Below are 22,596 nucleotides of genomic sequence, written 5' to 3'. Positions count from 1 at the left end.
TTGTTGCTGAGGCTGTGGAAGAACTTTATTGTTACTACGACCTTGTAACTACCCTACTTAGCACCCTTGAAGACACAGGCTTCCATGTCATTGATACAGGGTTTAGGCAGTAGAATCAGACACTGCCAAGACATCCCATCACTCAAAGTTCATCCCCATCTGATCATTTATTGAACACAGGCATCCCTTTATCAAACATACCAACAAATACAGACACATTTCTATCTTACACAGACAACCATTTCTACGTAGTAAACAATATTTAAAGAAACACTAAAAGGTTCACAATTTAAATTTAAAAAAAGACACGCTATTAATTAGAACCTTGTGCAAGTAAAGATTATTCCGATTGCCCACTGGAAATCTGTCGGCACACAGTGAATAGTTCTGACCACCTGAAAGTGTCAAAGTGAATCCATGACGGGATGTACAGTACGGTAAGTCGAGGGGGCTAATGCCCCCTCCAATGACATATAATATGAAGAAAGGGTCACATCACCGTACTTGAGGATCACTTAACATGAGGTAAAATGCGATTTTCAACTACATGGCACATATACTTCATCAACATATATTTTCGTTAAGACATGTCACCCATGGAAAGTTGGGTGAACATGTTGAACATTCTGCAATGCATTTCAATACTCACATAAACATGTGGTCACATTACGACTTTACATTTATAAAACGTGGTCAAGTACAGTAGGTTATGGCGGTCTTCTCGCAACCTCATTGACAAAAAGACAGCAGAGGCACTTGGTGAGAGTCCTGTCTCAATATACTTAGCCATGTGGAAAACCCAGGCTTCGTCCCAAACGCCCCGCCTATGCCCTTGATAGTGCACTACTTTGAACCGTAGTGTTCTGTTTAAGAGTAGTGCACTATAAAGGCAAAAGGGTGCCATTTTGGACGCAGCCCTAGACCGACTGTCGTCTCCAGCGACAGTGTTACACCACCACGTAAGTGGTCCCTGAGACACCGAAAATGGCACAAGTCACACCGTAAATAACCTGTTATAGTAAAGAAGGAGTGTTGAGTGTGTTCGCGTCCGTGTCTATCTGAGTGTGCGGGCATGTGTGTGTGTGTGTGTGTGTGTGTGTGTGTGTGTGTGTGTGTGTGTGTGTGTGTGTGTGTGTGTGTGTGTTTGAGTTATGTATTGTTGTAGGTGTTTTAAATTGCACTTCGAAGAAGATTCCTCTTCTATTCCCATAGCAGAGCTCCATGTAGACCCGCTGAAATCCATTCGGATAACCCAACGCAATAGAGCATTGGCTTTTGGTCATGTGTTGAGGCTTCAAGGGTTTTCCTAGAACAATAAAGTGCACATGGTCAAACCGTTACATAGTGTACGATACACTATTATTAGTCTTGGTTTTCAGGGCAGCAGCATACAACATCTAGACTTCACACAGTACAAAGTCAAAAGAAACACTCTTAAATTACACTAGCTCCTTGCCTCTCCTGTGTGAGTGTACATACCACAATGACAGTGTGGATCCAGTTGAGCATATCGTCCACGTTGCAGTAGACCCCTGGTTGACGCTCTCTGGCACAGCCGATCCCCCAGCTCACCACCCCCACCAGCTGCCATTGTTCTGACAGGTACACCAGAGGACCCCCACTGTCTCCCTACAACACATGACCCAACAGTGGCATTAAGTACACTGGAATTACAGACTATACACGTATGCCAAAGGCCACATTTGAGGGTGGATATTCTATACTCAATAAAGTGTTAAGGTCTTCTTCCCATTCGTTTTTTGACAGGGCAAGGCATTGAATGTATTCACGCCAAAAGCTATCTTAGTTTGCTTTGAGAGAAAGAGAAGAGAAACTATCTACTTTAACAGTGGCTTGTAAAAGTATTCAGCCCGTCACATTTTTCCTATTTTGTTGCCTTACAACCTGGAGTTAAAATGTATTATTGGGGGGTTTGTATCATTTGATTTACACAACATGACTACCACTTTGATATATTTTTTGTGAAACAAAAAAACTTGAGCGTGCATAATTTATAAGTTTTCACCTTGCAGCAATTTCAGCTGCAAGTCTCTTGGGGTATGTCTCTATTAGCTTGGCATATCTAACCACTGGGACTTTCGCCCATTCTTCAAGGCAAAACTGCTCCATCAAGTTGGATGGGTTCTGCTGGTGTACAGCAATATTTAACTCATACCACAGATTCTCAATTGGATTGAGGTCTGGGCTTTGACTAGGCAATTCCAAGACATATAAATGTTGCCCTTAAACCACTCGAGTGTTGCTTTAGCGGTATGCTTAGGGTCATTGTCCTGCTGGAAGGTGAACCTCCGTACCAGTCTCAAATCTCTGGAAGACTGAAACAGGTTTCCCTCAAGAATATCCCTGTATTTAGCGCCATCTATCATTCCTTCAATTCTGACCAGTGCCTGCCGATGAAAAACATCCCCACAGCATGATGATGCCACCACCATGCTTCACTGTGGGGATGGTGTTCTTGGGGTGATGAGAGGTGTTGGGTTTGCGGCAGACAGCATTTTCCTTGATGGCCAAAAAGCTCAATTTTATTCTCATCTGATCAGAGTATCTTCTTCCATATATTTGAGGAGTCTCCCACATGCCGTTTGACGAACACCAAACGTGTTTGTTAATTTTGTTCTTTAAGCAATGTTTTTTTTCTGGCCACTCTTCTGCAAAGCCCAGCTCTGTGGAGTGTACGGCTTAAAGTGGTCCTATGGACAGATACTCCAATCTCCACTGTGGAGCTTTGCAGCTCCTTAAGGGTTATCTTTGGTCTCTTTGTTGCCTCTCTGATTAATGCCCTCCTTGCCTGGTCCATGAGTTTTGGTGGGTGGCCCTCTCTTGGCAGGTTTATTGTGGTGTCATATTCTTTCAATTTTTTAAATAATGGATTTAAATGGTGCTTTGTGGGATGTTCAAAGTTTCAGATATATTTTTATAACCCAACCCTGATCTGTACATCTCCACAACTTTGTCCCTGACCTTGCTTGGTGGTGCCCCTTGCTTAGCGGTGTTGCAGACTCTGGGGCCTTTCAGAACAGGTGTATATATACTGAGATCATGTGACAGACCATGTGACACTTAGATTGCACACAGGTGGACTTTATTTAACTAATTATTTGACTTCTGAAGGTAATTGGTTGCACCAGATCTTATTTAGGGGCTTCATAGCAAAGGGGTGAATACATTTGCACGCATCACTTTTCCGTTATTTTTATATACAGTGGGGAGAACAAGTATTTGATAACCTGCAAAATTGGCAGTGTTTCCTACTTACAAAGCATGTAGAGGTCTGTCATTTTTATCATAGGTACACTTCAACTGTGAGAGATGGAATCTAAAACAAAAATCCAGAAAATCATATTGTATGATTTTTAAGTAATTCATTTCCATTTTATTGCATGACATAAGTATTTGATACATCAGAAAAGCAGAACTTAATATTTGGTACAGAAACCTTTGTTTGCAATTACAGAGATCATACGTTTCCTGTAGTTCTTGACCAGGTTTGAAACACACTGCAGCAGGGATTTTGACCCACTCCTCCATACAGACCTTCTCCAGATCCTTCAGGTTTCGGGGCTGTCGCTGGGCAATATGGAATTTCAGCTCCCTCAATAGATTATCTATTGGGTTCAGGTCTGGAGACTGGCTAGGCCACTCCAGGACCTTGAGATGCTTCTTACGGAGCCACTCCTTAGTTGCCCTGGCTGTGTGTTTCAGGTCGTTGTCATGCTGGAAGACCCAGCCACGACCCATCTTCAATGCTCTTACTGAGGGAAGGAGGCTGTTGGCCAAGATCTCGCGATACATGGCCCCATCCACCCTCCCCTCAATACGGTGCAGTCGTCCTGTCCCCTTTGCAGAAAAGCATCCCCAAAGAAAGATGTTTCCACCTCCATGCTTCATGGTTGGGATGGTGTTCTTGGGGTTGTACTCATCCTTCTTCTTCCTCCAAACACGGCGAGTGGAGTTTAGACCAAAAAGCTCTATTTTTGTCTCATCAGACCACATGACCTTCTCCCATTCCTCCTCTGGACCATCCAGATGGTCATTGGCAAACTTCAGACGGGCCTGGACATGCGCTGGCTTGAGCAGGGGGACCTTGCGTGCGCTGCAGGATTTTAATCCATGACGGCGTAGTGTGTTAGTAATGGTTTTCTTTGAGACTGTGGTCCCAGCTCTCTTCAGGTCATTGACCAGGTCCTGCCATGTAGTTCTGGGCTAATCCCTCACCTTCCTCATGATCATTGATGCCCCACGAGGTGAGATCTTGCATGGAGCCCCAGACCGAGGGTGATTGACCGTCATCTTGAACTTCTTCCATTTTCTAATAATTTCCCCAACAGTTGTTGTCTTCTCACCAAGCTGCTTGCCTATTGTCCTGTAGCCCATCCCAGCCTTGTGCAAGTCTACAATTTTATCCCTGATGTCCTTACACAGCTCTCTTGGCCATTGTGGAGAGGTTGAAGTCTGTTTGATTGAGTGTGTGGACAGGTGTCTTTTATACAGGTAACGATTTCAAACAGGTGCAGTTAATACAGGTAATGAGTGGAGAACAGGAGGGCTTCTTAAAGAAAAACTAACAGGTCTGTGAGAGACGGAATTCTTACTGGTTGGTAGGTGATCAAATACTTATGTCATGCAATAAAATGCAAATTAATTACTTAAAAATCATACAATGTGATTTTCTGGATTTTTGATTCCGTCTCTCACAGTTGAAGTGTACCTATGATAAAAATTACAGACCTCTACATGCTTTGTAAGTAGGAAAACCTGCAAAATCGGCAGTGTATCAAATACTTGTTCTCCCCACTGTATATTTTTTAATTAAATTACAGTTTGTAATGCAACAAAATGGGAAAACACCAAAGGGATGAATACTTTTGTAAGGCATTGTACCTGACATGCATCCACTTTGCCCTCCAGGTAACCAGCGCAAAGCATTCTGGGAGTAATTGAGTCACCGTAGACAGTGGGACTGGAGCACTGATCACTGTCTATAAGGGGAATGATAGCCTTCTGGAGGACAGGAGACACTTTACCTGAGGGGAGAGAAAAGGTGACAGAGGGATGAGAAGGAGAATAGGGGATAATCGACTATTAACATTTGAGTACATGTGCTTGTTGGATAGAGATGAAGAGGGTGAGAGAAAGGGAAGGGTAGTTTTGTTCGTTGTATGTTCACCCTTCTCATGGAGGTAGCCCCAGCCCGTCACCGTCATAGAGTCTCCTGCCTTCAGGCCCAGGTTCTTAGGGGGCAAACACACGGGCCGACGAGTGTCTGGTGGAGGAAACTGAACTTCATTGACATCTACTTCTCCATAAATACATCCCAGACTACAATCTAAATATACAGTATTTCCCGAGAGGGATGTCCCATGTTGCAACTCATTGAAATTGACAGTTTGATAAATTGGCCACTAGAGGTCACAATCTACCCTGAATGCATTCTCTCTTCCTGGAATCTGCTTTTTCAAATACATATTTCCATATCATTGTGTCGTGCTGTAGCGTTCATTTTTGAGAGGGCTGAGAAATGTCCTTCATGGCAAGTCATTCAAAACCAGAATAGGTGGAGGTGGGGCTTTTCTTATGTCTAGTCTTTGCGAAAACTGGAATTGTCCAGCAAATTCAGTGTGTTGCTTAAACGCCACGTTGGGCAAGTGACATACCTCCTACAGTGATGGGTTTGGTCAGCCTCATCATGGCCAGGTCGTAGTCATTGCTGGCTGCATCGTAGTCTCCGTTCAGTATGATCCTGTCTACATATGAGCCTCCCAGGGTGCCCATGTAGGTCCTCCCAGACACCACCTGCCAGCGACTCAGCTCCTTCTTACTACTGTATAACCAGGAGAGAGAAGTTAGCAGCAGGGCCTTGGTCTCTATCACCAGATGCTTAAGCCTATTATACAATTGCAGACCTTGTGGGATTTTCCACGTTGGATGGTCAGAGTTAGATATCGTATGTCTGGTTAAGCTAGTTGTCGATATCCAGAGTAGATATTCACACGTATTCTGCAATGTATATATTTTGTATTGGATGTCCAGTGGTACTGACCCAGAGAAGCAGTGTGCTGCTGTGACGACCCAGCGGGAGGACACCAGTGACCCTCCACAGGTGTGTTGTCCGTTCTGCTGCAGGCTCACCTGCCACGGCCAGTCTTCTATAGACGCATCCACACCCCCCACGACACGGTCCGATCGCCCCCGCTCTCCACAGTCTGACACACACACACACAGGGGAAAGAGTATAGTTCCACTGAAGTGTTTTGTGACGTGCTAAAGGCACACAAAGGTAGGTTGATGAGTAAATGTCGAATTAGCGCTGGAAGCAAACTCAAAGTAGCCCTTTGGCAGTTAGCGTTGCTACCCGACAGATAAGTGACACACTCAAGCTACCACTGACCCATTACAAAGTGGCTTGTTGCCTGGATCCTGTTCAGTTTGCCTGCATTCCCCAGTCTCAGTCTTTCTGTCTCACTCTCTTGTATAATTCAACTGCTAGAGAACTTGGATGATTTCCCCAATGAGTAGTCGGAGTGGAGGAGTCTAATAGAGGGGCATAGGGAGGTGACAGAGTGTGAGGTGGCGTATCAGAGGCAGAACTTACCGGAGCAGGTCAGGGAGATCACGGATTCTGAGTTACACACCTTGCTAGAATCACACAGAGAGGGGAATTCAACACACAGTACATTCACATGGTATATAGACACATCACATGTGCTGCATGCAAAGAAACACACCCAAAACACGATTACCAAACATTAAAGGTAAACAAAGGAGTCTGATTCCAGAGGTAATCTTCAGTGTTGGTTCAGATTCTGTCAGACATAAAATACTCGTACTTCTTGTTTCCTCTAATTACAGAAACAAGGATGGGGAAAGAACAGAAACTAAATTGTTTGTGTCAGGAAAACAGAGAGTAGGACACAGTCAGAGACATGCATCGAGAGAGAGAGAGAGATGACGCAGAGGTGCACATCACAAGTAGAGACAAAAAAAGGTAACAGAAGGAGGAAAAACGAGGACAGGTAATCTGTTTTTCCAGTGCATGGTGCTGTTTTAGAGTAGACAGGGCGGTGCCATCCCATCTGTCATCAGTGGCAGTCATGCATTCCATTCGTCATGTACAACTGCCTGAGCCTAAACTGGCATCTTACTACAAACAGTGGCAGTGGGATGGGAGCGAACCAACACAAACACTGCATAGTAAACAGTACGACAGTGATGCAGGCATGGTCAACGTAGCCATGTACTTGTTTTTTTTTACCTTTATTTTCCAAGGCAGGTCAATTAAGAACGAATGACTATTTACAATTGAAAATAAGACGAGTATGATAAAACAAGTACAGACAGAAGTACCCAAAGTGGGTAACATTTATTTTGACTTGTTTCAATTCTCCATTTACTGCACCGATCAAGATAATCATCCAACCATATTGATACCAAGACACTGTGCACATTTTTTTACTGATACAGTTCCGTTCCCCTTTTCATAGCTGGAAAGTGTCAGAGTGAATATCAGAATACAGTAGACCGTAACACCACAGTAACAGGCTCAATATGACCCATCTTCTAATACTTACCGGTCAGTGACAGTCTGGTAAATGGGGGTGGTTTCAGCTGCGACCCTGACCCCTGAGAACGGTCCTGTCTTCAGGGACGAGGACAAGTTCTCCACTGAGATACTACTACTGTTGGGTTTACTGTGGGAACGAGTGGAGACAGAGAGACATTTAAGAGAAACTCAATATGTTAAGGGGGAAACTGTAGCTAAGCTGCTGGGTGAGCAGTGAGTGAGTGAGTTAGGGAGAGAGGAGACCCACTAGGTGTAGCCCAGCTGCTGACAGGCTTTCTCTGTGTGCTGCTGGGTCCAGTTCTCACTACACACACTCCTCCATCCTGTCCCGTCACTGTAGATCTGGAGAACCCTCTGCTCAGAGACCAGACGCACTGCACAGAGAGAGAGAGAGACACAGAGAGAAAGAGAGAAAGAGAGAAAGAGAGAAAGAGAGAGACACAGAGACAGAGAGAGAGAGAGACAGAGAGAGACAGAGACAGAGAGAGACAGAGACAGAGAGAGACAGAGAGAGAGACAGAGAGAGAGACAGAGAGAGAGACAGAGAGACAGACAGAGACAGACAGAGACAGACAGAGACAGACAGAGACAGACAGAGACAGACAGAGACAGACAGAGGTGCGCATCACAAATAGAGAGAGACAGGAAAAGGAAAGTAAGAGACCGAGAGAGAAAAAAAAGAGATGAGATTAATTATATAGAAGTGACAGAGACAGATGTATAAAGATATATGAATGGAGTGGTGCGTGTGAGTACCTGTCCATACCTGTCCATACCTGTGTGTGTGTGTGTGTGTGTGTGTGTGTGTGTGTGTGTGTGTGTGTGTGTGTGTGTGTGTGTGTGTGTGTGTGTGTGTGTGTGTGTGTGTGTGTGTGTGTGTGTGTGTGTGTGTGTGTGTGTGTGTGTGTGTGTGTGTGTGTGTGTGTGTGTGTGTGTGTGTATATATATATATATATGCTTGAGTGTTTGTGCATGTGTGTGTGTGTTTACCTGGGAAGGTAGTGTTGACCGTCATGCTGGCCACACAGGTGAGCTCGTCCTCTCCTCCTGAACAGTCTGCCATCCCATCACATGCTTTTTCCAGGGGAATGAACTTCACTGACCGGGAGCAGAAGAAGAACTTACTGTTGATCAGCTGCGCGACTGAGGACAGAAAGGAAAGGGGAAAGAGGGATGAAAGGAGGAGAGAGTACAGAAGACAGGGACAGGTTATTCAAATATCATGTTTGCTGACTTAAAAAAAAAAAGCACCAACGTTTTGTGGAATCACATTCCATAATGTTGCTATGGTTTCATTGTGAATCATTGAGCATTTGTACAGGGGAGAAGTACTAGTATGTCTTGTGTTAGCTAAGGGGGAGGAGAGGGTGTAGAGGTGGGTTTGCGTCCCAAACGGCAACCTATGCCCGACATAGTGCACTACTTTTGACTGCACTACTCTTGATCCTTATGGGCCCTGTTCAAAAGTAGTGCACTGTGTAGGGAATAGGGTGCCGTCTGGGATGCAAAGATGATGGGTTTCGAAGCTGGACTCACTGAAGTAGCCAGCCGTGGCCAGGATCCCCAGCACTACCAGTACCATCAACACGGTGATCAGGACCCTCTTCCTCGACGAGGACTTCTCTTTCTGGGAGTTCAGAGCCGTCATGGGCTTTCGTTTCCTACCAGGCCGTACTTCAACTGGGGGAGAGGAAGACGGAACAATCAGGAGTTTGTAGCTATTTAAAAACACAGACACATGCGACTAAAGCATAATTGGACCGTCTATTATTGCATATTAAGTAATACTTGTACAATATGATTTCAAAATTAATCAATTCCACTACAATGGCTTACCTTGTTGCCTAGGATTTAATGGTATATTGCTTTCTTCAGCGAGGCAGGTGTCAGTCTGGCGAGAGAGAGACGACAGATTGAGAGATAGGGGATCATACTGTGCTCGGTGCAGAATGTGGGACATTATGTAAGAGTTTGTGAGGTCCTAGGGTCGAGAGAGGGGAGGCATGACAGACTGGATCGGGAACACTCGCACATGGAACAGTGTGCCTCCCATCAATGTTGTGTGTGACTGTCATGCTGTGAGCTGTGAGCACAATTCCCAGGCCCATCTGACACAAAGACAGAGATAGCTGTATGACACATCCTCAGGTGTGGTACTCTGCTCAATGTCTAGTTGCTTTATACTGTGTTATTCCACTTCGTTAAAGGACAATAGAGCTTGAATGGTGGAGCATGCTATACACACAGCATTCTAATCACGCACGCTATAAACCACTTAATTCAAGTCATGCAATTGACAGCTCTGCCCACCCCAGCTTTACAAATCTATTGTTTTATAGAAGACGCGTTCGGTTGACTGTTCTCTATATGACAATGTGTTCATGCTGATAGAATCATTCAAGTGCACAGCAAGCACAAGTACCCGTCATCATACCTGTCATGAGTCATAGCTTCAGTGAACGAAACCTGCTCACTGGTGAAACAGCCATCACGACCAAAAAACAACAACATCCCAAAATACCAATGACTCAAACAGTCTGTTAGGCATCTACAGTATCGGCTATTCTGTCCAATCTCGCCAACTGGTCCACAAATACTTTACAAATCTGTTGCCACACTAATACATTGCATGCACAACCTACGGACTGTCGGACACACTCAGCAACAGTGAACCCAAGTCCTTTTGAGACTGAGGCTGTCCTAACATGGACAACGCCACACAGTACACCATCCCGCAGATATGGAGGGTTCTACTGTGCGGAGGGACAAGACAGGTGGTGGCTATAGTGAGGGACAGGGCTCTTAGTGGCTGGGTAAAACCACTGCTTAACTGCTGTTGCTCTTCTGTAGTTAGAGTTGTCAGTGCTTTTGTTCACAGATTTACCATTACAGAAACAAAACAGGTTCAAGTTTGTTAAATATAACCCAAAATCAAAGGCTTGTCTGTATGTGTTGACATGAAGCAATATGATAGTGAGCCATTCTCAAATGGTATTTAAATATATATATATATATATATATATGTGTCCCGTAATTTCACTTTTACAATTCAGTTGCGAGTGAAATCCCTTCATCTGCATGAAGTCTTCCTGTCTATTCTCCATGGAGACAGTCTGGTCTAATATTGGTACCTAAAACAGAGGGTTCTAGCAACACAGAGGAGAAGCATAGCAAAACGACCTCAACTTGGGGAGAAAAGGGGAAGTGAGATATACATATGCTGTTCATTTAACTGACCACAATCCTAAACAGTTGAAGACACTCCCTGGGGAACATGTTGTTTGCCCTAGCACTGCACAGCTGATTCAAATAACCAACTCATCATCAAGCGTTTGTCTTTATGAATAAGCTGTATAGTGTTAAAGCAACAAAAAACAAGACATACTGTAAGCTTTTTACCTGACTGGCTTTTCAAATACGGCTTGACATGTAGCCTAAAACTTTTTGTCGGAAGCAGTAACTCCCCATTTCTGAATTATTTGTACCTAGGCATTGGGTCGATAACTCGCTAACTGCTGCTTTGCGGTCTGATCTGAAAAACGCGTTCACTCGCCGGTGATTGAAAAACCGCTCGGGGGCTACACCCACCAGTATAAATCTTTCCCAATGCGCTTTGGCTCTGCCTGCAACAAAATCAAAGACTCAATCTTGCAAAGTTAGATTTGTTCTGGTTTGGTGTATTGAAAAGTGTCTGATGTAATGTTGATTCGATCACCGAAAAAAAAGTTGATCTATAATATAGTGCAAACTAACAGGGTGAACTCAGTGAAGTTCAATCGCTTGGGTCTGTCTCTCCGCTGCATGGCATTTCTTCTTGTGCGGTAGTCCCGCAGGAGGTGCGCGGCCGCGAACGCGCGCAATTTAGAGGGAACAGTGCTCACTGTATGTAAGTGATAATTTGAATGACACATACACATACATACATACATACATACAGACAGACATACAGACAGACAGACAGACAGACAGACAGACAGACAGACAGACAGACAGACAGACAGACAGACAGACAGACAGACAGACAGACAGACAGACAGACAGACAGACAGACAGAGAAAGCTCCTGTATGATTTGCATGAGTCATGGAGACGTTGGTGGAACTCTCCACGTAGATGTACTGTAGACAGGAACTAATCTAGGTCAATAAGGGTAGGCTATGAGATGAGGAAATATGGTTACAGAGAGAGAAAGAGAGAAAGACAGAATGGATGATAGAGTACAGAGGTGGGAGAAGAGAAAGGTCAGCCAGGTCAACTTAAAATGTGACTATACACATCTCGGAGCCGACAGCTGACTGACCAGTACCAAAAAGAACCAAAATACGTGCATTGTTTCATCAAAGTTGACCAGCAATATACAGTACATAGCAAACTATCGAAAATAGGGACTCCTAGTGATTTGTAGACCACATATGAACTATAGGTCACTAACTGCAGGCCGTACACATTCATTTGCTGAAATACACTGCTCAAAAAAATAAAGGGAACACTTAAACAACACAATGTAACTCCAAGTCAATCACACTTCTGTGAAATCAAACTGTCCACTTAGGAAGCAACACTGATTGACAATAAATTTCACATGCTGTTGTGCAAATGGAATAGACAAAAGGTGGAAATTATAGGCAATTAGCAAAACACCCCCAAAAAAGGAGTGGTTCTGCAGGTGGTGACCACAGACCACTTCTCAGTTCCTATGCTTCCTGGCTGATGTTTTGGTCACTTTTGAATGCTGGCGGTGCTCTCACTCTAGTGGTAGCATGAGACGGAGTCTACAACCCACACAAGTGGCTCAGGTAGTGCAGTTCATCCAAGATGGCACATCAATGCGAGCTGTGGCAAAAAGGTTTGCTGTGTCTGTAAGTGTAGTGTCCAGAGCATGGAGGCGCTACCAGGAGACAGGCCAGTACATCAGGAGACATGGAGGAGGCCGTAGGAGGGCAACAACCCAGCAGCAGGACCGCTACCTCCGCCTTTGTGCAAGGAGGTGCACTAGCAGAGCCCTGCAAAATGACCTTCAGCAGGCCACAAATGTGCATGTGTCAGCATATGGTCTCACAAGGGGTCTGAGGATCTCATCTCGGTACCTAATGGCAGTCAGGCTACCTCTGGCGAGCACATGGAGGGCTGTGCGGCCCCACAAAGAAATGCCACCCCACACCATGACTGACCCATCGCCAAACCGGTCATGCTGGAGGATTTTGCAGGCAGCAGAACGTTCTCCACGGCGTCTCCAGACTGTCACGTTTGTCACATGTGCTCATGTGCTCAGTGTGAACCTGCTTTCATCTGTGAAGAGCACAGGGCGCCAGTGGCGAATTTGCCAATCTTGGTGTTCTCTGGCAAATGCCAAACGTCCTGCACGGTGTTGGGCTGTAAGCACAGCCCCCACCTGTGGAATTCGGGCCCTCATACCACCCTCATGGAGTCTGTTTCTGACCGTTTGAGCAGACACATGCACATTTGTGGCCTGCTGGAGGTCATTTTGCAGGGCGTTGGCAGTGCACCTCCTTGCACAAAGGCGGAGGTAGCGGTCCTGCTGCTGGGTTGTTGCCCTCCTACGGCCTCCTCCACGTCTCCTGATGTACTGGCCTGTCTCCTGGTAGCGCCTCCATGCTCTGGACACTACGCTGACAGACACAGCAAACCTTTTTGCCACAACTCGCATTGATGTGCCATCCTGGATGAACTCCACTACCTGAGCCACTTGTGTGGGTTGTAGACTCCGTCTCATGCTACCACTAGAGTGAGAGCACCGCCAGCATTCAAAAGTGACCAAAACATCAGCCAGGAAGCATAGGAACTGAGAAGTGGTCTGTGGTCACCACCTGCAGAATCACTCCTTTTTTGGGGGTGTCTTGCTAATTGCCTATAATTTCCACCTTTTGTCTATTCCATTTGCACAACAGCATGTGAAATTTATTGTCAATCAGTGTTGCTTCCTAAGTGGACAGTTTGATTTCACAGAAGTGTGATTGACTTGGAGTTACATTGTGTTGTTTAAGTGTTCCCTTTATTTTTTTGAGCAGGGTATATTATTTGAGGATCGCCTATTTTGCAACAAGATATCTAAAAACAGCATTAAATAATGGCAGAGACACAACCCGAACCGGAATCACACAATCCATGTCAATGATGACCTCAGTGCAAGAATTCACTTTGACAGACAGTTGGCATAAATTTACAACACGGGTGGAATAAAATCACAGAGAGAGAGAGACGGGGGGGGGGGGGATGCAAATGTATATGCATGTGTGAGGGAGCGAGACAGAGGTGTGTTCAGGTCGTTTGGCCCATGCAGGATAGTGAACAATGGGACTAGACCCAGTTTGCATTGAGAAAGCATCTGGGGAAGCAGAACTGGGTCACAGAAGGTTTAACCGATAAAATCAATTGGCATGTTACGCTTTAGTGTATAAAACGGTGCTCTCTCTTCATTGTGGATTGTATTTTAAAGTGCCAGCAGCTTACCACCCTACATACCACTGCTGGCTTGCTTCTGAAGCTTAGCAGGATCGGTCCTGGTTGTACCCTGGATGGGAGACCAGATGCTGCTGGAAGTGGTGTTGAAGGGGCAGAAGGATGCACCCTTTCCTCTGGTCTAAAAAAAATATCCCAACGCTCCAGGGCAGTGATTGGGGACATTGCCCTGTGCAGTGTGCCGTCTTTTGGATGGGATGTGAAACGGGTGTCCTGGCTAAATTCCCAATCTGGCCCTCATACGGTCACCTAATCATCCCCAGTTTACGATTGGCTCATTCATCCCTCATCCCTCTTCATCCCTGTAACTATTCCCCAGGTTGTTGCTGTAAATGACAATGTGTTCTCAGTCAAATTACCTGGTAAATGCAAAAAATATATATATATAATTAAGCAGCAAAGACCTTTATAGAAGCTACACGTGAGTTGTAATCAAAGGCAGGGATCTCCAACAACACAGATTTGCATGAGCACCCACAGGCATACACACACAAACGCACACGATTTTCCTACACAAACTGATCACTGGTCACTTAGCATTTCTGCCACCAACGACAGATGTGTACAATCACAAGAACCCTAATCTATGTCTATTTCACACTTTTACACTACCGGTCAAAGGTTTTAGAACATCTACTCATTCAATGGTTTTTCATTTTTTGTTGTTGCTATTTTCTACATTATAGAATAATAGTGAAGACATCAAAACATCACATTTTCCATATTGACTGACCTTCATGTCTTAAAGTAATGATGGACTGTCGTTTCTCTTTGCTTATTTGAGATGTCCGTGCCATAATATGGACATAGTCTTTTACCAGATAGGGCTATCTTCTGTATACCCCGTTACCTTGTCACAACACAACTGATTGGCTCAAACGCATTAAGAAGGAAAGTTATTCTACAAATGAACTTTTAACAATATTTTGGTTACTACATGATTCCATATGTGTTATTTCATAGTTTTGATGTCTTCACTATTATTCTACAATGTAAAACCTTTGAATGACAAGGTGTTATAAAACCTTTGACTGGTAGTGTAGAACTCACAAAAATGTGATATTGTCAGCAGAGACACAGTAATACTTTAACATGGTAATACTTTAAAATGCACTTGAGGATTGCTTGCTTTGCAAGGGACTATTTGCATGTATAACAATTGTTCACTAAAACACACAGACCGTACGTTTATACACAGGTAAACATGGACATGTTATCCCATGTGTTTTCCCATCACTGTGAACCTGTAAACCACTGCTGTGCGCGTCCACAGTAAGAGCTGAGTGACAGGTGATCAATACTACTCCACAAGTGAATAGCCTGATCCCCTATTTTCCCAAACTGTAGTCTCCATCTCTACTCACATTCATGGTGTAGAAGTCCCCTCTCAGCTGGCCCAGATCACAGGGTATAGAGGATTCACTGTCCTTCGGTCTCTGGATCAAGTAAAACTCCCTTCAACAGTCTCTCCCTTCCCCTTGTCTTGTGCCTTCTCTCCCTCTACTTCTGAAGTTCGACCTCTCACAACTCTGTGCCGGTCCGTATGGTTATTCTGTCTCCCTATCTTTCTCTCTCGTCCTTCTCGTACCCTATTCGTTGTCCCTCAATTCACAGGCAGTGAAACTTGCAAGCCGCCTAATCATGCAGGCCGCCTAACTTGTCCTGCTGCTGTAAAAATCTACTGCTGTATTAATGACTGCCGGTGTGTTTCTGCTGCTGAAATCCACATGGATTTGTTGTGGATGACCCAGCCCCTGCTGACAAAACTACACCCAACTAGTATCTGTAATAGGACACCTAATGCCTTGGTCTCTCTACCTGCATACTTCCTCTCTCTCTCTCTCTCTCTCTCTCTCTCTCTCTCTCTCTCTCTCTCTCTCTCTCTCTCTCTCTCTCTCTCTCTCTCTCTCTCTCTCTGCCTTTCCTGATTCGGTGGATCTTTGTAGCTCTAGCTCTGTGCTTTTCTGTTCTTCTCCCTCTCGTTCATGAATGTATGACAAAAAAAAACACACACACAGGAACAGTCACACGAGCACAGACTGACAAACACTCACGCACGCACGCACGCACGCACGCTCGCACACACACACCTTCAAACACAAACACCAGTTTGTGTAGTGAGATGCCTTCAGGTCAGGTCGTGGGCCAGTCCTGTCATGTTGGTATCAGTTGGAGCTCCAGTCTGGCGTTGCTCTCTGAGCCAGAGGACATGTACTTCTTAACCCAGAAATGGACACGTGATCACAATAATATTTTGGGACAGAAACGTGTTTATACTGTAACTCCTCTTTTTTGAAACCCTCCTCACTAGGGGATTTGACAGTCATATTGCTAAAAGCTTGATACAATATCCGCCCACCCCTCAGGCTATATGTGGTACATGGGGGAACTTCCTGTAAATGTTTGAATTGTGCCAGTGGAGTAAAGGATCGGGCAGTTTCCTTGTACTGGATTCTCAACATTTCCTTCTTTCCAGTCAATGGTCAACAATACAGTAGGTCCACTTCTCTTTGATTTCAACTAACGGCTCCATTACATACTGTAAGTGATTCATGACTCAATAACCTACTTTCCTATGAGCCACTTTGCAGACCTATGTGGTTTCGTATTGTCCGAGCACGAGCACGAGCACGAGCACGAGAGAGAGAGAGAGAGAGAGAGAGAGAGAGAGAGAGAGAGAGAGAGAGAGAGAGAGAGAGAGAGAGAGAGAGAGAGAGAGAGAGAGAGAGAGAGAGAGAGAGAGAGAGAGAGAGAGAGAGAGAGAGAGAGAGAGAGAGAGAGAATGAAAGAGAGGATAAAAGAGATTGGTCCTCTGTTGAGAACAGAAGCTGATTGTAATCTATGATGACCCAACCTGTTAAGAGCTGTGACCCCTGACCCTCTCACCACACTACTTCTTCCCTCTTCAGAACGAGGAAGTAATGCAGTTGCCGAGATTTCTATTGGTTTTAAAGTTCACTAAGGCATGGCCTCCTTTAATGAGCCTGACTCCCTGTCAAGATGTCTATTGAATAATACATTCATATAATTATTTTTATTTAACATTTATTTAACTAGACAAGTCAGTTAAGAACAAATTCTTATTTACAATGACGGCCTAACCCGGCCGAACCCTAACCCGGCCGAACCCTAACCCGGACGACACTGGGCCAATTGTGCGCCACCTTATGTCAGAAATAGATGACAAATGGGTGATACACAGTACAGTGTAATCAACATATCACCATTAATTGTCCATGTTATTGTCACCCACCTATGTGATTAACATGTTCCGACGCTGAAAAAGAGGGAAGGAGGGAGACCGAGATAGTGAGTTAGGGATTCGTAAAACATGTGAAGGAAGAAAATAGAGATTTGAACCACAGCGATGACACAATCTGACCGTGTCAAACTACAGCGCCTTTCACTGTCAAACATCCCCTCCCCTGCATCACCACAGACACACTTTCCATGAGGTCGATTCGTGGGGCGTCAGGGTGCATTTTTCATGCACACTATGCACGCATAGTCTGTGCTGAACAGTCTGAGATGGGTTAAATATTAACCATACTGATACAGCTGAGCTAATGTTACCCTCGCTGCTCTAGTTAGATCTGTGGAGTTGTTTATTGTTGTATCCCATTAAACACAATGTCTAACCTTGAGCATCTCACAAACAGGTATCTTAGATCTCATTGCGAGCTCATTTTGAACAGGGGCATTGACCAACCTATTACTGCGGATAATATTAGCGACCTGGCCTGGCTTCTGTTGAACAGACACACCAAACTTGGTGAGGTTCAACAACCGTTTAAATCCTTGGATGCTGTGCAACAGCTCGTTCAATCGCAAGACTGTCATGTGGAAAGAAGGTCTAGTCTGCACAAGCAACGGTCCCCCCCCCCCCCCCCCCCCCGCATGATTTCGTGACACCAGCATACTCAACAATAGACGATGTGACAACATTGACATGACCAAAATGTGTCACACTTACATGAGGTTAACCAGTCCCGGTTGCCTGTCAGTCCTGTACCCTCAGTCCTGATCAGGTGGTCTCTGGTTGGGGTCAGTGTTTGCCTGGTGGTCTCTGGTTGGGGTCAGTGTTTGCCTGGTGGCCTCTGGTTGTTGGGGTCAGCGTTTGCCTGGTGGTCTTCAGCGATCAACCTGGATGCTTATAATAAGACTGCGGAGGTAGGTGTGAGCTTTGAGTATGGTTGCCTTTCCCTCTGTCCCTACACTGTTAAATACACACGTTTTCGATCTCATAGTCTAGCCTCTCCGCTTGCTTCCTTCCTTCCCTCTCTCTCTGTTTGAAGTGTTGCTCGAGCCTGCCTCCCTCGGGAGCAGCCTTCAAAGTATTCCTTTTATGTGATCCCACTTCTCTCTCCCTCTGTGCTAATTTTAGATTTTTTTTTGGGCTTGGTTGAATGAGAATGAGTCCAGGGAAATGATTAACATATTCAGACGAGTTTCTGGTCAGTGTGTTGTGTTGCCTCACTCTCACATTACGCACCACCTGTGTCTGTGTGCTAGAGGTATTCAACGTAAGGGAACAGTTCAGGGAAAATGATGCCCTGTAATGATGTTATGCATGTTATTTAACATCAAGGCTAAAATAGATGACATAGGACTTTGTGTGTTATATACAGTGCATTCAGAAAGTATTCAGACCCCTTCCCCTTTTCCACATTTTCTTACGCTACAGCCTTGTTCTAAAATGGATAAAATATGTTTTTTTGCTCATCAATCTACACACAATTTCCCCTAATGACAAACCATAATGGTTTTTAGACATTTTTGCACATTTATTGAAAATAAAAAACAGAAACGCCTTATTTACATAAGTATTCAGACCCTTTGCTATGAGACTCGAAAATGAGCTCAGGCGCATCATGTTTCCATTGATCATCCTTGAGATGTTTCTACAACTTGATTGGAGTCCACCTGTGGTCAATTCAATTGATTGGATGATTTGGAAAGGCACACACCTGTCTATATAAGGTCCCATAGTTGACAGTGCATGTCAGAGCAAAAAACAAGCCATGAGGTTGAATTATTTGTCCGTAGAGCTCCGAGACAGGATTGTGTCACATGACAGCCCATTGGAGTTTGCCAAAAGGCACCTAAAGGACTCTCAGACCATGAGAAACAAGGTCTCTGGTCTGATGAAACCAATATTGAACTCTTTGGCCTGAATGCCAAGAGCGACGTCTGAAGGAAACCTGGCACTGTCCCTACGGTGAAGCATGGTGGTGGCAGCATCATGATGGGGGGATGTTTTTCAGGGACTGGGAGACTTGTCAGGATTGATGGAAAGATGAATAGAGCAAAGTACAGTGAGATCCTTCATGAAAACCAGCTCCAGAGTGCTCAGGACCTCAGATTGGGGTGAAGGTTCAACTTCCAACAGGGCAACGACCCTAAGCACACACCCAAGACAACGCAGGAGTGGCTTTGGGACAAGTCTCTGAATGTCCTTGAATGGCCCAGCCAGAGGCCAGACTTGAACCCATTCGAATATCTCTGAAGAGACCTGAAAATAGCTGTGTAGTGACGCTTTTCATCCAACCTTACAGAGCTTGAAATGATCTGTCAGAGAAGAATGGGAGAAATCAAGTCAAATCAAACTTTGTCACATGCACCGAATACATCAAGTGTAGCCCTTACTGTGAAATGCTTATTTACAAGCACTTAACCAACAGTGCAGTTCAAGAAAAGTAAGAAAATATTTACCAAATAGACTAAAGTAAAAAATAATAAGAAAAAGTAACGCAATAAAAAAACAATAACGAGGATATATACAAGGGGTACCGCTACCAAGTCAGTGTGCGGGGGTACAGGTTAGTTGAAGTAATTTGTACATGTAGGTAGGAGTGAAGTGACTATTTGTAGATAATAAACAGCGAGTAGCAGCAGTGTGCAAATCAAATAGGGGGGTAAATGTAAATAGTCCGGTGGCCATTTAATGAATTGTTCAGCAGTCTTATTGGTTGGGTGTAGAAGTTGTTAAAGGACCTTTTGGTCCTAGACTTGGCGCTCCGGTTCCGCTTGCCATGTGGTAGCAAAGTAAACAGTCTATGACTTGGGTGACTGGAGTCTCTGACGATTTTATGGGCTTTCCTCTGACACCGCCTATTATATAGGTACAGTGATGTACTGGGCCGTACGCACTACCATCTGTTGTGCCTTACGGTCAGATGTCGAGCCGTTGAAATACCAGGCGGTGATGCAACCGGTCAGGATGCTCTCGATGGAACAGCTGTAGAACGTTTTGAGGACCCGGGGACCCATTCCAAATCTTTTCAGTCTCCTGAGGGGGAAAAGGTGTTGTCGTGCCCTCTTCACGACTGTCTTGGTGTGTTTGGACCATGATCAGTTGTCGGTGATGTGAACACCAAGGAACTTGAAACTTTCGACCCGCTCCACTACAGCCCCGTTAATGTTAACGGGGGCCTGTTCGGCCCGCCTTTTCCTGTAGTCCACGATCAGCTCCTTTGTCTTGCTCACATTGAGGGAGAGGTTGTTGTCCTTGCACCACACTGCCAGTTCTCTAAACTCCTCCCTATTGGCTGTCTCGTCGTTGCTGGTGATCAGGCTCACCACTGTTGTGTTGTCAGCAAACTTAATGATGGTGTTGGAGTCGTGTTTGGCCATGCAGTCTTGGGTGAACAAGGAGTACAGGAGGGGATTAAGTACACACCCCTGAGGGGCCCCAGCGTTGAGAAACTCACCAAATACAGGTGTGCCAAGCTTGTGGCGTCATACCCAAGAAGACTTGAAGATGTAATTGCTGCCAAAGATGCTTCAAAAAGTACTGAGTGAAGGGTCAATACTTATGTAAATGTGATTTTTCAGTAGTTTTTTTTATACATTTGCAAATATTTCTACAAACCTGTTTTGGATTTTTCATTATGGGGTATTGTGTGTAGACTGATGAGGGGGGGGAAACTATTTAATCAATTTTAGAATAAGGCTGTAACATAACAAAATGTGGAAAAAGTCTAGGGATCTGAATACTTTCCAAATGCACTGTATATTGTGTGTATTTTAACTTACATTTCTTTAATTGTTGACGGGAACCAGTTCATAGAAATCATTCATCATACGACCTAGGTTTCATGTGTCTTTCAACCCACCTTTCTCCATTTGTTATTGTACGTCTTACCAAAAGTTTTCCTTCCTGGTGTGATGTCAATCACTATTGTTCCTTACTGGCAGCCTTACCCAGAAATGAGGCAGAAGGGGAAATGCTCTGACGATTAACATGTAGCACAAGCTTCTTCCTGAGGGGAACTCTTCCCTCGTTCTCAAGCTCATCTCTTCACCCTTCTATCCCTCTTTTCTACATCTATGCTCCTCCTGTGCCCATCTAAGCAGCTCATTTTGGTAGAGACAGCTGTTACAAGCACTGACTGTAAAGGATAAAACAGATACACAAAGGCAATAAACATCAAATAATATGAATAAATTTTTTTTCAACTCTTTACAACGATGTTGTGCAAGGATTACTCAATAATTTGGGCCGTGTCTGTTCGTGACTAGTAATTCACATGCAGAAGGAAGAAGGTGACGATTACACAGCATAGAGGCTGATTCTCAAGAGCTTAATGGGTTTGGTGAGTCGGGGTTTGTGACACAAAGGTTTGTGAAGACATAACTCAAGGTTTAAAAAACAACAACATCTTAGTTAAAAACCAAGCTCATAAACAAATGTATGACATGTATTTGGGAGGCCCAAAATGCATGTGTGTGTTTGTTCAGCATTGGAACTTAAAACCCTATCCTCCTTGGGAAAACACTCAGACTTCACAGGGCGTACGTTCCAATGATCTCTCCTTTCTCCCTTTCGTGGGTTTGACAGGAAATGACAGGCATATGGAAACTCCCTCTAGCCCAGGCTTACGTCAATGCAAAGCTTTTACCTTTGTGGGGCGTAGTGAACAAGTGCACACTTCAGGAGAAAGGAGAGATTATTGGGATGCCATCATGGAAATTGCAACATCAAATCACAGATGAACGTGCACAACACGCAGTTTCACTATCAGCAGACTGGGAGTCCCCACTTACCGGTGGAAGGTATAGAGCTGAGTGTCAGGCCAACCATTGAAGCCTGTTGTCAACAGAGTGGGAAATGAACGACACATAATTCTGCTCTGCCCTTAAGACCAGGGGCACAACTTTCACTGGGGACGGAGGGGACATTTCACCCCCCCCCCCCAGTTTTATCATTGGAATGTGATACAAAACGAGGCAACGATGTGCTTTAGGACCATGTGGACGCCTCCGAGCGATCGGGTAGGCTGTTGGAAGTGTTTTCCCGACCGGATAAAAAAATATATATATAATTATGCCCCCCCCACTTCTAAAACCAAAGTTGCGCCCCTGCTTAAGACAAATAGTATATGTGAAGAGGATGTCACTATGTTGAGAGAATACATGCATAGGGAATTTTCAAGGCACAGTGTAATGTTTAAATTAGAGTAGGTAAGGTGTTTCTGGCCTAAGTCCAAAGCCTACTCAAGGCTCTAAGATGGCTGCAAGGCTTTTGCCATGTCA

The 22,596-nt window shown here is 44.6% G+C and overlaps 1 protein-coding gene across 2 annotated transcripts; it reads right to left on the bottom strand.

Moving 5' to 3' along the window:
* Positions 1 to 142: 142 nt before the first annotated feature.
* On the bottom strand, positions 143 to 18,393 carry tmprss4a (transmembrane serine protease 4a). 2 transcript variants are annotated; one of them, XM_055879630.1, is made up of 13 exons: positions 18,035 to 18,393; positions 9,419 to 9,473; positions 9,119 to 9,262; positions 8,573 to 8,725; positions 7,830 to 7,956; positions 7,590 to 7,709; positions 6,614 to 6,657; positions 6,062 to 6,224; positions 5,676 to 5,842; positions 5,189 to 5,284; positions 4,903 to 5,045; positions 1,480 to 1,629; positions 143 to 1,306 (listed from the first exon to the last, which is right to left on the bottom strand). In XM_055879630.1, the coding sequence occupies exons 3-13, from the start codon at positions 9,228 to 9,230 to the stop codon at positions 1,295 to 1,297; spliced, it is 1,287 nt and encodes a 428-aa protein (XP_055735605.1). In that variant the 5' UTR covers positions 9,231 to 9,262; positions 9,419 to 9,473; positions 18,035 to 18,393; the 3' UTR covers positions 143 to 1,294. The 2 variants fall into 2 exon arrangements, with proteins under 2 accessions (XP_055735605.1, XP_055735606.1); XM_055879631.1 differs by lacking the exon at positions 18,035 to 18,393 and adding an exon at positions 10,982 to 11,440.
* Between the last annotated feature and the right edge of the window lie 4,203 nt (positions 18,394 to 22,596).

This window comes from Salvelinus fontinalis, chromosome 24, assembly GCF_029448725.1.
Source record: "Salvelinus fontinalis isolate EN_2023a chromosome 24, ASM2944872v1, whole genome shotgun sequence".
Lineage (NCBI taxonomy): Eukaryota > Metazoa > Chordata > Actinopteri > Salmoniformes > Salmonidae > Salvelinus > Salvelinus fontinalis.
Note: the sequence above shows the minus strand (reverse complement) of the source record. Positions and strands in the feature narration are given on the sequence as shown.